The sequence below is a fragment of the Cyprinus carpio genome, chromosome A14, assembly GCF_018340385.1.
Source record: "Cyprinus carpio isolate SPL01 chromosome A14, ASM1834038v1, whole genome shotgun sequence".
Classification (NCBI taxonomy): Eukaryota; Metazoa; Chordata; class Actinopteri; order Cypriniformes; family Cyprinidae; genus Cyprinus; species Cyprinus carpio.
The window spans coordinates 15,286,851-15,300,779 of NC_056585.1; the positions used below are offsets into that span (position 1 = coordinate 15,286,851).

Below are 13,929 nucleotides of genomic sequence, written 5' to 3' on the forward strand. Positions count from 1 at the left end.
CAAGCCCTATGTTTTTTCTCTTCATTTTTAGAACATCATTTTGCTTTTTAGATCAACATCATAATGCATGATTTATCTTTTGAAAAGTATATGAAATCTACCGAACATCAAATATCACATTTACCATCTGCAGTTTATTACCATATATTTCCTATTCAGAACAGAGTTACATAGATTACAACAGGAGGGAAATTCCTTATGTGCGTCTGTAATGTAAATAAAGTTAATGACTGATCTGGGCCAATCAAATTCAGACCACTAATGAAAATAAGGATGTGAAAACCTTCCTCTGTTGAAAGAAATACTTGATGTTTTAGGTCAGTGGTTTTCGATTTTTTTTTTACTGAAAATTGGATCAAAGGGTCACAAACATCAGTAGAAAATGCAAAAAATTAAATGCAACTACTTATATAATCAAGCACAGGGAGAAGATCAAAACTGCCTAATTTTTAAAAAGTAGAAAAAGTTTTTCCTATATCTTCTGTTGTCAATGGAAAATTCATTTGTCACATGCACTAACTACACAGAATAAAAGAATATATGACCCATTCTACATAAAAACAAGATTTTTCCTTAAGTGAGCATAAACTTGATCTGAGCTTTGATCTTTTTGGGGGGGGGGAAATATTGACTGCTACATCATTAAATGCCTGTTCACACCAAGAACGATAACTGTAACATTAACTAAATTAGGCGTCCACAATGTTCTGTTGCATTAAATGCTGGAGAAAGCAGGATAGATTCTGACTGGCTGTCAAAGTTTTTAGTGTTCATCAGCTGGGAAGAAAAATCATTCTGAAAGTGACTCCAACAATTTCTTTCCTCTGTGTCGTTATCATTATAGTTGTGGTGTGGACTCAACTTTATTCTTTTAAAATTCAGAATAGTTTTTTAAAAAACTACATCTTTATTGTTACAGTTATCATCCATGGAGTGAATGGGCCTTAAAAAACTAAATTGTCAGTTTTCCTATTCAGCCTAGATTATATCATAATAATAATTGTGCAAATCGATGAGCCTATGCAATTCATGCAAATACTAAAGGTGTGGTCCATTGTCTATTGTGAACAGTGTAAGCTAAGTTGTGACCAACTTAAACCTGTTGCAAAAACTACGTGTGGGAATATTTTGCCCTGAACCGAAATTCCTAATCATGTGGAAATGACTGGATTTCACCTATGAAAACTCGCTGAGCAACATACATTGTGACCGAACCTATAGTAATTAATTTTATTTGTTGACTTTTGTATGATAAATAATTTTGCTACTGTGTTTAGAGGCATATCACCACATTTTGTACTTGATTTAAAGCAACTTTTTGGTATTAAAAAAACAACAACATTGGTGACCATTTAACAACACAAACTGAAACACCATCACGTCTTTTATTTCTGGGGTGATCAATTTAAACAGGATTTTGGGTAACAAATAATGCACTAGTAGCACGGTAACACAATAAAAAACTGTATGCCATATATATATAAAAAAAAAAAAAAAAACGTGTTTAGTGCACGACTTCAAAAGTAGGACAAGGTGTGGCTTCTGCATAGGTCATTACACATTAGCTTTGGCATAGGCATGGCAGCAGCAGCAGCAGAGGGCACAAAGACTGTATGTTGACTAGCATCTCACAAACAACAAATGGGTACACAGTGCACTAGTTACTAGACATGAAGATCATGTAACAGATCCAGGACAATGGACAGTGTTCTAATCCTCACCTCCACAGATAATCAAAAGGGTTTTACGATAGTCTCCTGATGTGTCACCCTGAAAAAAATAATAGGATTTGGTGAGACCAAACATTTTGGAATAAAAACATAACCAGTAACTTGGGAACGTACATCGTAATCATATCAGTGGAAGTTTTTGTGTTGCATAATGATATTAAGCCATTATGAAATTCACTGCATTATGTAATTACAGAGCATTTTGTATAAACTTTCATAATAACTGTATGAGCAGCGAGATCAACAGATCCCTTTCCTTCCTTTATAGTGACGTGACATACAGCAGTGAACACACACACACCATGAACACAGTGGGGCAGCGGGCAGCCATTTATGCTGCGGCGCGGGGGGGGTGCCGTTGGGGATTCGGCTTGCTCAAGGGCACCTCAGTCGTGGTATTGCCGGCCCGAGACTCGAACCCACAACCCTAGGGTTAGGAGTCAAACTCTCTAACCACTAGGCCACGACTTCCCCATGACTTAAGTGCATTTCCATGGAAATAATGTTTGAAAATGTGAATGAAAATGCTACGAAACCATGCAATTCTACAAAACAATAAATCTTTTGACACACACCTTAAAAACACACACACAGACTTGTTCTCAGCATGCTTTATCTGCAAGCACCTAAAAATAAATCATGCTGTTATTTTTTATTTTTATATATATACAGTATATGTATATACGTATATACTGTATATATATATGATTTGAATTTAAATGATGCATTAGCTTGTTTTGCGGTTGGTTTATTTGCCTACTGGCCCAACTAATAGCAAAATAAGCCCAAAAAAGGCATAATGTATAATTTATTGTTGTTATTGATCTCTAAAGGGAGTTTTGACTACAGAGCCAGTATAGACCTGTTATTGAACACTTCCTGTCTCCTTTCTCTCCACCAATCAGAATCAGCACACTGAGAGGAAGTCAAGCATGCAGGGGAAATTCCTAAACAGCTGAGTCGAGCGAGTACACCGCAGGAACCTGTCAAACACTCTGTTCCCCTCCACTTAACCAAAAGAGAGATGTGCAAACGCCTACAGTAAGACAAAACACAATATCTACACAACTCTCTTTTCGTCTGATCGCACCAGAGTAACACATGCACAAATGCATGCAGTATGTATTAGAAGGAACACACAACTTACAACAAGCATTTCTACCTGGATGAATTCATGCAAAGAGGCTTCATGGGTTTCTTTGAACTCTTTGCGGATGTTGAAGAGGTCAATCTCAGAGCGGGACACCATGATACGGATCAGAGCCCTGTCGTCTGTTCCCAGGGCCCTGCAGGGAAAGTCACAGCACTTAGGAAACTCTGGCCTGACCGCTGATCTGTGCGATGCTTATGAAGCAAAGCATCAGCAATAGTGCAGATGCTCATCACTGGGCCTGTGACTCATAATCAAGCCTGAGAACCATTGCTGGCACAGATACGCCGTCATCAGATGAGCTCTACATGACTGTTGCTTTACATAAGTGTGTTTAGCCCTCAAAAACTAAGAGCATAAAACAAGTTTCAGTTCATAGTGAGCGACTTGCTCAGTAAAGCATGATTTTAATCAGTGTCTGTAATTCATCACACAGAGTAAAGATTTTGCTCAGAGATCAGCCCAGGAGACTTATTTGAGTCCTCAGTTATGTTTTATTTCAGTGTCAACTCAGATTTTTTTTCTAATGAGACAGTAAGAGTCAGAGTAGTAAGAGCTATAAAATGAATGTGGATAGTATAGGTCAGATCATTGAGCTTTGGATGAAAAATCATGAGAAATGTCTTTTGCTTGTAGCATATCAAATCTGACCAGAGTTTGAGACATTATTGAAATGTCTGTGCGATTTCTGGCGAGCCTTAAACAAAAATCTCCATTTGCTCTCACTTTTATATCAATGCTGTCTAAGAGAAAAAAAATAAGATATTAAAGAAACCTGAGTTGTGATTTTGACTTTGACTTTGAGTTGACTGATGTCATGTTCTCGGCCTAAATCAGCTGTTTGAGATTGTTCCTCCTGTTTCGAGACAGATGTTGAGGGAAGTGTATTTCATAACAATGCACTTTTACCTTCATGGCTTTGTACAATCGGTCAGCAAAGTAGGATGGCTGATTCTTCACACTCCGCACTGGAAAATATAAAAATGTATGATCTTTTTGTATGTAAAACGTGATCATAAATGTCACTGCTTGCTAATGTAATTGTTAAAGGAGTCATATTATACCCTCATAACATTGGTCAAGATGTTGTGTTAGAAAAATAGAGGCATCATTTAATTATTTTTAAGACTTTAAGATGACCTCTTCGCATATAAAACGAGTAGCAGTTTTTACTGCATGTATACAATGTCTGCAGCTTTGTTATAATCCTTAATCAGGTTAGAAACAATATTGAATTTAATGCGGAGGAAAAAAAACAAGGCTTTGAAGGATAGACTTACAGTCTTTACAGTGGGACACTGTGTATAAAGGTCCTAGATCATGTAATTTTCACAACTTTCAAAACTGTTTTATGGTGTTTTTGTCTACTGAAAGTTTTTTTTTTCCAAAAAGATGTTTCTTTAGCTGAACAATGTTGTTAAACAACAGTACAGTCCGTTGAATGCACTGTACTTTTATCACTCACAGCCTTAAATTAAATGTGGCATTACCCTGACCAAGTGTTGTTATTGTTAACTAAATATAAATATACTTTAAAAAACTTAAAAAAAAATTGTTTTGTTAATTGAAATAAAGCTAAAATAAATTAAAATAATACATTTTAATATCAGATGAAAAACTTCAGAAATGTTGTCTTGGCAACTAACTGAAATAAGTTTTAATTTAAAATGCAATGAAGTATAAAAACTACTAAAACTAAAACTGAAATAAAAACAAATTAAAGCTAATGGAACTATTAAAAATATATAAAAAAATTATAAAGCACATAACAAAATTGACTAAAACTTCAAAAATATACAAAGAAAAGCTAATTTAAAATATGAATAAATGCTAAAAGTGTATAAATAGTTTAATTTAATAATATAATTTAATATTAAATTTAATGACTGCCTCGTCATTCAATCACAACTAATTTTGATAGTATGCTGAACTTTGGTTCAATGCTTCAATGCTTGGTCATTGTCATGACAAAGTTCTTACCAATAGCAAACATGGCATTTTTAAAGTCTCCTGACATCTCCTTCTTTATGATCTGTTCGATATCTTTGTTGCTGCACCTCACAAATTCCTGGAACACTGGAGGGGATATAGTGAATGTTGGCTGGAGCGTTCATGAAAACATGTATTAGCATGTGTACCAGTAGCAAACACGTGTTTGCATTACCTCTCCTCAGGTGAGGAAAACTCCTTGTGCACAGAATACTCATGAACTTGTCCTCCATGTCATCGGACTCTGAATTGCATGCATCTGCCAACTCCTTAAATTAAACAGAAAAACAAAATCTTATGATAATACTCTGGCATTACCTTTATATTTGGTAAACGAAAGACAGGTGACATAGTGTTTTATAAGTATTTCACACTTACTTGGGCATCTTCCAAGGCCCTGGCCATGTCCCGCTGGGCCCTCCTCACGGGCTCCCTGACAAACACCATCAGATTACAGCAAAATATGAGTTTATAAAACATAAAGTATGAACTGTGAGCCAGTGTTTGGATGCAAGAACTGTGTAGATGTACCTGTGCCAAAGATATCAGGATCCGTTTGAATTTCCCAGACGTTTCTGATGCGATGGCATCCTCCAAACTTTTTTTTATAGGCTATGCAAAGGAAAATTAATGTATATGGTTAGACATACAGTGATACAGAGATCTGTAAATAAACGATTCTTCAAACTGTAGTAAATGCCTCATTACACAGAGCTTTATCTATGTTTAGCCTAGATAAATGGCGCCACCTGCTGGACAATGCATTATTAACTATACAGCAAGGTTTTTATTCACCATTCTTATAGGCGGCACACATCTCCTGAATCTCCTGGTTGCTCCTAGTGACCAGGATCTCAATCAATGAATGTTCATCAGTCCCTGCGCCCTATTAAAAAAAAAAATACATACACTCTCAGAAAAAAGGGTACAAAGAGCTGTACCTCTTTGGTACTATGTTCTCCTTAGGTACTAATATGTACCTTTAAGGTACCAATATGGACTCTTTAGGTACAAAGGTGTGACTTTTGAAAAGGTACCGTCCCAGTGACAACTTTTGTACCTTTATTTCTAAGAGTGTACAAAAAAGTACAATACATCTATTTAAGCATTAACAAGCATCTATTTAAGCATGAACATGGTATTTCATACCAAACTGCTTTAGATTATTATATGTAAACTCATATGCATATTACTAAATCACTGCATTTAACTTCATTTCTTTACTAACCCAGTAAAACTCAACATGAAAGCAACATTGGCAAACAAACAGTCCATGTAAAAACAGACTATTGTCTCTGCTCTAGTTTGGACAGGTCACTGACCCCCACTGAACAAACGAACACCAGGGTTAATGGCAAAGCAGGTCGATCTCCTTAAATGATGAGACAGCCTTTTCTATGTTTGGTTCCATTGTGCAATTTTACAATTTTATTCTCTGTACCTCCATGGCTTTCTTCATCATCTTAGCGTCAAACTCTGCTGGAGTCATCATGAGACCCAGGATGAGTCTTTCGAGGTTTTTGGACAGTTCTGATTTTAGGTCAGCCATGAGATCCTGATGGAAAACAACTTTATAAATCAGCAAAATACCAAATGCATACACATTTACAGTAACCACAGTAATGCACTCTGCTCAACTGCTAACAAAACTAGGCAGGACAGTGTCGTACCCGTCCCAAAAGAGATTTAAAGATCCGTCTGATCTCCTGTCTCTGTGCATTGCTCCTTTGCGTCACAATGTCAATAATTGTATCTTCATCAGTTCCTGAAAAATAACAGGAAATCATATATTATATTTGCAATTCTTAGTATCTTTGGCTAATGCATTCTATTAACCATAACATACTGTGTTTTTACGCACCAAATCCCTTCATTGCTTTTCTCAGAGCTTTAGCATCACTTGCAGGGTCAAAATTTTGATATGGTCGCACAGTTCCTCGTAACTAGTGATGGATAGGAAAGATGAAATGACTTCGTGCACTCTTTAACATTGATCTATCAGTGCATATTTGTAAAACTGATTAACACAGCAGCATCACATCAGGAGCACAAGCACACATACAGACACACTGAGATATGTGGGATGGAGTGACTGGAAAAGTGTCACAGCAACTGGCAGCAAATCAAAACTCTGATTAGCAAACCGAGTGGCATTCAGATGCTATCTGTGCACAGACAAAAGCTCTGCTGTATGTTTAGGGTGCATGACACAGTTATCAACTCTTGCTTGGCCGGAGCAGAGAGTAATATGATGCACGTGGGGGTCTCCAACCTGGACTTTGGTCATGCTGCTGGTTTCCCACATCTTGTAGGCTATCTGAGCAGCCTCTGGGAAGAACTCCCCTGCAATGCTGAGAAACAAACAGCTCTTTAGCCTTTTGTGCTGACAAAATAACAATGTGTGGGTTGAGGGCTTGACAAAAACAAAATAGTTTCAATTCTTGATCTCTGGCCCTGGTTTACTGAAATCTGCAAGAACATCTAAATGATATAATAAAGTATGTTATGGAGGTAGAGTATATAAATACACCACTGTTTGAAAGTTTGGGGTCAGCAAGGATGCATTAAATTGATCAAAATATACATTTATAATGTTACAAAAGATTTCTATTTCAAATTATTGTAAATATTTTGAGCTTTCTATTCATCAAAGAATCCTAAAAAAAAAAAAAAAGTATCAAAGCTTCCACACAAAATATTAAGCAGCACAACTATTTTCAACATTGATAATAATAAGAAATGTTTCTTGAGCACTAAATCAGCAGATTAGAATGATGTCATGTGACACTGAAGATTGGAGTAATGGATGCTAAAAATTTAGCTGTGCCAGGAATAAATTAAATTTTTTATTCAAATAGAAAATCAAACTGTGATAATATTTCACAGTATTAATGTTTTACTGTATGTTTCATAAAATAAATGTAGCCTTGTTGAGCATAAAAGACTAACATAAGAAAAACATAAAAAAAATTTGACCTCACACCTTTGAACAGTAGCATGCATTAAAAGAACATTTAAAGAAAGTATAGATAGAAACTTATGTCATGTTTCTAAATATACAAAACGGTGGATACTATATGTTGTTCATATACTGGACCAATGGCTCTCTCTACTGAATGTTCATAGTTACTGCAAAACTGATTTAAAGACTCTTTAAGCCAAGACTCAAAGTTAAAAGATTCTGATTCCTGCACCACTAGAATCATTAAATACAATTTTAGAAAATAATTACTTAATGGGATAGTTCAACCAAAAATGAAAATTCTGTCATTAATTACTCACATGTTGTTACAACCCGTAAGACCTTCATTTATCTTCAGAACACAAATTAAGATATTTTTGATGAAATCCAAGAGCTCGCCATGAGGGTATGTAATTAATAACAGAATGTAAATTTTTTGGTGAACTATCCCTTTAAGTTTTTGAGAGGAATCGGCGTTTGAATGGCTCACTTATAGTTATCTCTGCATATAAAGGTAGGATTTTTTTAAATGCAATAAAATGACACACTTTAAGACCCTTATAAATGCTTACTCATCATCTCCTCCACACAGTTTCAGCAGGGTGCGCTTGTACTCCCCAGATGTATCATCCTGTTGGGTTAACACATGGTAGAATATTGTTTACTATTTTATTTACAAACACACACAATGTGTACACTTTTGGTTACATTTAAAATATGAGCCATCAATGTAAGAATGCACCGACCACATGAATAAACCATACTGTATTTCCTATGTAACTACATGACAAATGCATTTATAAGGTCAAGGAGAAAAGCTTTACTATTGGAAATGATTTCAAATAATGATAAATATAATGCACATAATGGGCTGAGAGAATGAAGAAAACTCCGGATTCTGATGTGTTCGCACCTGAATCATATTGTACAGAGATTTCTCATAGCGCAATCTGAAGCACTCTCTGATGTCCAGCATGTCAGTTTCAGAGCGGGAGACCATAATGCGGATCAGAGTGTTATCAGCTGTGCCCAGGCCCTGCAAACAGATGGGAAAAAATGACAATGCGTTGATAAAAGCAATTTTACTCCATTACGATTCATAATAACATGTAACACTACCTTCATGGATTTGTAAAGGCATTTGGCGAAGAACATGGGCTTACTTCTGATGCACTGAACTATGGGAGATAAAGAAAAAGCAGATCTTAGAGAAAATGCAGCAGTGAGTTTTCAGGTATTGATTGCATGGTGCCAAAGCTTACCAACAGCCAACATCAGTCTTTCAAAGTCTCCGGAGAGCTCACTCTTAATACTGTCCTCAATGGACTTCTCAGCAATTTTCTCGTATTCATCAAATACTGAAAAACACAGTTATACATTTGCTGTTACGTCACACAGAATTTATACATATTACATCAGGTGATCCGAATATTGCAATGAATTTTAACCGTTAATAATCTAAATTCATTAATTATTATTTAGGGGAAGTCGTGGCCTAGTGGTTGGAGAGTTTGACTTCTAATCTTAAGATTGTGGGTTCGAGTCTCGGGCCGGCAATACCATGACTGAGGTGCCCTTGAGCAAGGGCACTTAACCCCCAACTGCTCCCCGGGCACCACAGCATTAATGGCTGCCCACTGCTCTGGGTGTGTGTTCACGGTGTGTGTGTGTTTTCACTGCTGTGTGTGTGCACTTTGGATGGGTTAAAAGCAGAGCACAAATTCTGAGTATGGGTCACCATACTTGGCTGAATGTCACAACACTTTTTTTTTCACATTTTAGGTCATTGTACAGTTGTTTTGCTTGTTTGCATTACGCTTTTGGATTTTAAAAGCAGCAACCTGATGGTTAAATCTAATCGGCGATGCACTGAGGAGTGCTAAAGACACAGAAGAGAGATTGTGTAGTGGAGGAGGGGTGTTAGTCAGCAGAAATCTCTGCGTCCAGTGTGTGGCTGCAGTTCTCATACCCAACTGCAAATGGGTCACACTTCGGTTTCCCAGCAGCATTGATTTGGCCTCGTCTGTGCCCCACTGTGCCTCTCCTGCGTCATACAGGTCCTACAGTGAGATTACAAACACAATCATTCTCTCAAGATGCAAGTCAGGAGGTCAAAAACACACTAGCTATGTTGCATGGTAGGGCATGTTATTATACTGCATAGTTTTCCTGTTGCCTTTATGCACTAAAGAGTCAAATAAATATGTAAATACGCATAGAATATTCAGATAAGTTTTATTTTCTTTATGTGAGAAGAAAGAGACTGTAGAGTTAGACACTCATTGTAAAAAACATTTGACCACTGAACAGTCACAACAGACCAATCAGAATCAACATAATATATTTGTATATAAATACTATACTAATACCATACTATAGTATAATTTATCCAGTGATGTGTTTGAAACAGATTGTATTTTATAGCTAGTTTCTAAGTCTAATATTTTAATATTCACACTCACTTGAGCATCTTGCTCCACGAGGTCTTCACTAACAACATCATCTTCCTCTCTGGTCCCCTAAGAAATGAGACAATCACCATTATTAAACACAAAAAATGGAGACCATAATAAAAAACGCATTACATTTGTCACTAAACCATATTAAAATAAAGCAGAATCAGGAAAAAAAAAATAAAAAATGTAAAATGTGAATGATCTACAATTTAATTTAAAAGTCTTCTGGGGTTTCCAAAAATCAACAATATGAAGGTTTTAAAACTGTAAATATCTAAACCTTTAGCTATAGATTTGATATATGTGCATAGATCAACATATACAATATTTGACTCACCTGAAGCAAAACAATCAGCATCTTTCTAAAATGTCAGATGGTGGTCCCCTATAACATCCTCTTCAAGGTCTCTTCCATATGCTGTGAACACAATCACAGAGCCAGGCTTTGCCTCAGTTTCAAAAGAATCTTTAATTTCTTGTTTAACTTGTGTAAAAAAAAAAACTCACCATCTTTGTATGCTGCCACCAGATTATGAATCTGCTCATTGGTTCTTGAAGCGAGAATTTCAATCAAACATTTCTCATCTGTTCCTGCTCCCTTTAAAGCACAGCAAGAAGGCCAAATACTGAGCACAAATCACATATTCTGTCTCTTTATTTTGAAAATCTATTTGTAGAGGATAATGTACAGTCAGCTTGTATAATTGTTCAGATGGATATGAGTGCAGTTACTGAAATGGCATAGAGAAATTACAGTACAACACTGAATATGTGTTCAAATGAGAGAAGATTATTTTGTCATATAGGACAGTGTTAGTTAACATTTTTTCAAACCCTGCAGTCTCTTATCTAACAAGGCATTTGCAGGAAGCAGTTTAAATCAGCAAGCAAAAACAGCAAATTTTAGTGTAAACTCACCATTAAGAATTGAAAATAAAGCAGTTTCTACATTTGTGATTAATAAATGTTAAATATATCGTGAAAATCTATTTCTTTTCCAAAGGGACTGTCAGAATTTTTTTTTTTTCCATGTTTTCTATGTACTGACGTCCTGCAATTGGCTGAATCCTTTTTAATTTTCACAGCCATACGGATCATGAAATGGTTAACAGTCCCTTAAGAACTGGCCTAACTATCACCACTTTAATTAAATAAGAAAATCACTTACCGTATCCTAATGAACAGCAACAGTAAAAACAGATTGTTCACAGGACAAACAATGCAGTAAATAACAGAGATATAGCCCCGATTATTGTAATTGGTCCTTTTAATGAATGATGCTTAGAGATGAGGTTGTTAGTCACTATTCTGTTCCGTTTAGCTGATTGACAGATAAATATTGTATGTACCACAAATCCTGTACCCATTTTGTTATTAGATTGAAAAAATATATATATTAATATTAATTCAAAATATTTTCAGAAAATATTAAAGACAGAATGAAATACTACAGCATTACACATCTATCTGAATACAATTATCTGTGCAGGCCATGCATTTGAATACATTTCAGTGCAATCAGACAAGCAATTGCACATTTTAAACTGAAAGTCTCAAATTCTCAAAGCATCTAGATTCTTGCATACCTTAATGGCATCCTTGATTTCTTTGGCATCATGATAGGCTGGAGTTCTCATCAACCCAACAATCAGACGTTCAAACTTCCCTGTCAGCTCGTATTTCAGATCATCAATTAAATCCTGTAAAATCTGTATTTTTGATAAAGCACATTTTGTTCTATAAGCCTTTATATCCATTTATTGAATGTTTGCTGGGAGATTTTCCAGTACCTTCCCATATTTGATTTTGTAGGCAGCAGCACGGATCTTCTGCCTCTGAGCATTGCTTCGTGAGGTAATCAGGTCTAAGATGGCTTTCCTTGTCACTTCCCTGTGACACAACATGGGGAATACTTTTTAAGTGATTATATGGACAGTAGTCATAGCAGCCACTGGCTTTATATTAATATCTAGTTGAGGAGTCCTGTCACTCACCAAAAAAGCCTTTCATGGCATTATAGAGGGCCTCTCTGCATCACTGCCCCGCCATCAAAGTCAGGTTGATCTGCAATTGTACCTCTAAATCCCCTACAGCAAAATTATAGATGTTTAGTGTGTGTGATTTTTACTGACTGGTGCAACAAGGACGTCCGCACAGATGAAATCTCAAACCCAAGTATAATAAACATTCAAAAGGTTTCTTTTGTTGTATAAGAAGAAAGCCAAAAACAATTTACAATAAATATTGAAACATCCATCCTTCAAGACACTTTCCAAATATAAATATATATAGTATATATTAATATTTATATATGATTTATATTATACATAAGTATAGATATGTATACAAATGTCTTAATTATACACATATATACACACATATATTATGTAAATATCATGAATGGCATTTTAAAAGCCCTCTGCACCACTGTCTCCCTAATTTTTCCCCATTATACGGTCTTTGGGGTCTTTTGGGGGCACAGAGCCGAGTCCTCGCCCTGTTCGGGACAGCTAAAGGTGTCCAGCAGCTATCACTCAAAAGCGGCTGTAGGTTTCAAGTTACAGCAACCCCCCCAAAAACCTATCTCAGCAAAAAAACATGGGCCCCTTTTCCAGTATAAAAATGCTTTGATGTATTATCGGGGGCATAGCACAAACGGGTTTTAATATTGGGGCTAGAGGTTTTTTAATTACCCAAAAAAAAAGGTTACTTTTATCCTTTTTTTAAATATATTATTGTTTGAAAAATTTGTGTGCTTAATTGTTTTGCTTTATTTTTCCCCTTTTCCCCAGGGGGTTGTGGGGGAATTTTTTTTAAACAAGTTAAAAAATGAAACACCCCAAAAATAAACCATTGAGCCCCCACAGGTCTACATGCAGCATTGTGGGGTTCTCAACAGATCAAATTTTTTAATGAGCAATTCATTGACCTTGAGATTCCATAAAGAAAACGTGTTTATACTCCCTGAAACTACAATAGATGGAAATTAGATTTTTTTCCCCAAAGAAAGAAGGCAAAGGTCTGTTTTTGTGGTTTTTTCAATTTAAATGACAAATTGAAAAACGTTACATCAAATAAAGCAATGGATGAAAAAACGTTTTGGCTATTTCCTTTTTTTGACGGGTTACGGTTTGCAGGGGAAATGTAGTCTTAAACCCTGGAGAGAAAATTAAAGAAGAAACAAATTATTTTACCCTTTCTTACTTGTTATGTTTTTTTAAATCCAAAGTAAGGGCTTTTTAAAATGGCAGTTCATTTCTTTAAAAAACTGAGTTCGAGTTATGCCCGCTATAAGTGATAAAACCATGTTGATATATTATCCAGAAACCTCTTTTTCGAGTGTAGTTAAAAAAACACATTGCTTCTGAAACAAATTGTTTTGGAATGTTTCCATAAGTTCATTTCTATAAACCCAAAACTGTTCATATGCTCTAAAATTTTTTCCCCCAAATTTCCCAAACCATTGCTACTCCCCTTATGGGTTTTTAAAATTACTAAAGGGCAAAGCCACATTTTCCACGGGAATCCCTTTTGGGGTCCCCCCGGTGAACTTAAACTATGCCTCTTTCACTACATTATAATCAGGCAAAAAAATTTAAAAAGGGGGCTCTGGTGATGGAAGAACGCCCAGTTTGCAGTGCA

The 13,929-nt window shown here is 35.9% G+C and overlaps 1 protein-coding gene and 2 long non-coding RNA genes across 3 annotated transcripts; all 3 read right to left on the reverse strand.

Moving 5' to 3' along the window:
- Positions 1–1,488: 1,488 nt before the first annotated feature.
- LOC122134257 lies at positions 1,489–2,756 on the reverse strand. The gene is made up of 3 exons (XR_006161620.1): positions 2,593–2,756; positions 2,306–2,356; positions 1,489–1,770 (listed from the first exon to the last, which is right to left on the reverse strand). It is a non-coding gene; the product is annotated as an uncharacterized LOC122134257 (long non-coding RNA).
- A 2,104-nt stretch (positions 2,757–4,860) lies between these two features.
- Positions 4,861–10,664, reverse strand: LOC109066275 (annexin A6-like). The gene is made up of 16 exons (XM_042769999.1): positions 10,625–10,664; positions 10,294–10,350; positions 9,801–9,891; positions 9,094–9,189; positions 8,951–9,009; positions 8,745–8,867; positions 8,404–8,462; positions 7,142–7,220; positions 6,731–6,812; positions 6,540–6,634; positions 6,311–6,424; positions 5,665–5,755; positions 5,401–5,481; positions 5,248–5,302; positions 5,045–5,138; positions 4,861–4,956 (listed from the first exon to the last, which is right to left on the reverse strand). The coding sequence occupies exons 1-14, from the start codon at positions 10,643–10,645 to the stop codon at positions 5,292–5,294; spliced, it is 1,059 nt and encodes a 352-aa protein (XP_042625933.1). The 5' UTR covers positions 10,646–10,664; the 3' UTR covers positions 4,861–4,956; positions 5,045–5,138; positions 5,248–5,291.
- Positions 10,665–10,666: 2 nt separating this feature from the next.
- On the reverse strand, positions 10,667–11,924 carry LOC122147431. Its single transcript, XR_006161619.1, has 4 exons — positions 11,874–11,924; positions 11,456–11,461; positions 10,795–10,885; positions 10,667–10,705 (listed from the first exon to the last, which is right to left on the reverse strand). It is a non-coding gene; the product is annotated as an uncharacterized LOC122147431 (long non-coding RNA).
- Between the last annotated feature and the right edge of the window lie 2,005 nt (positions 11,925–13,929).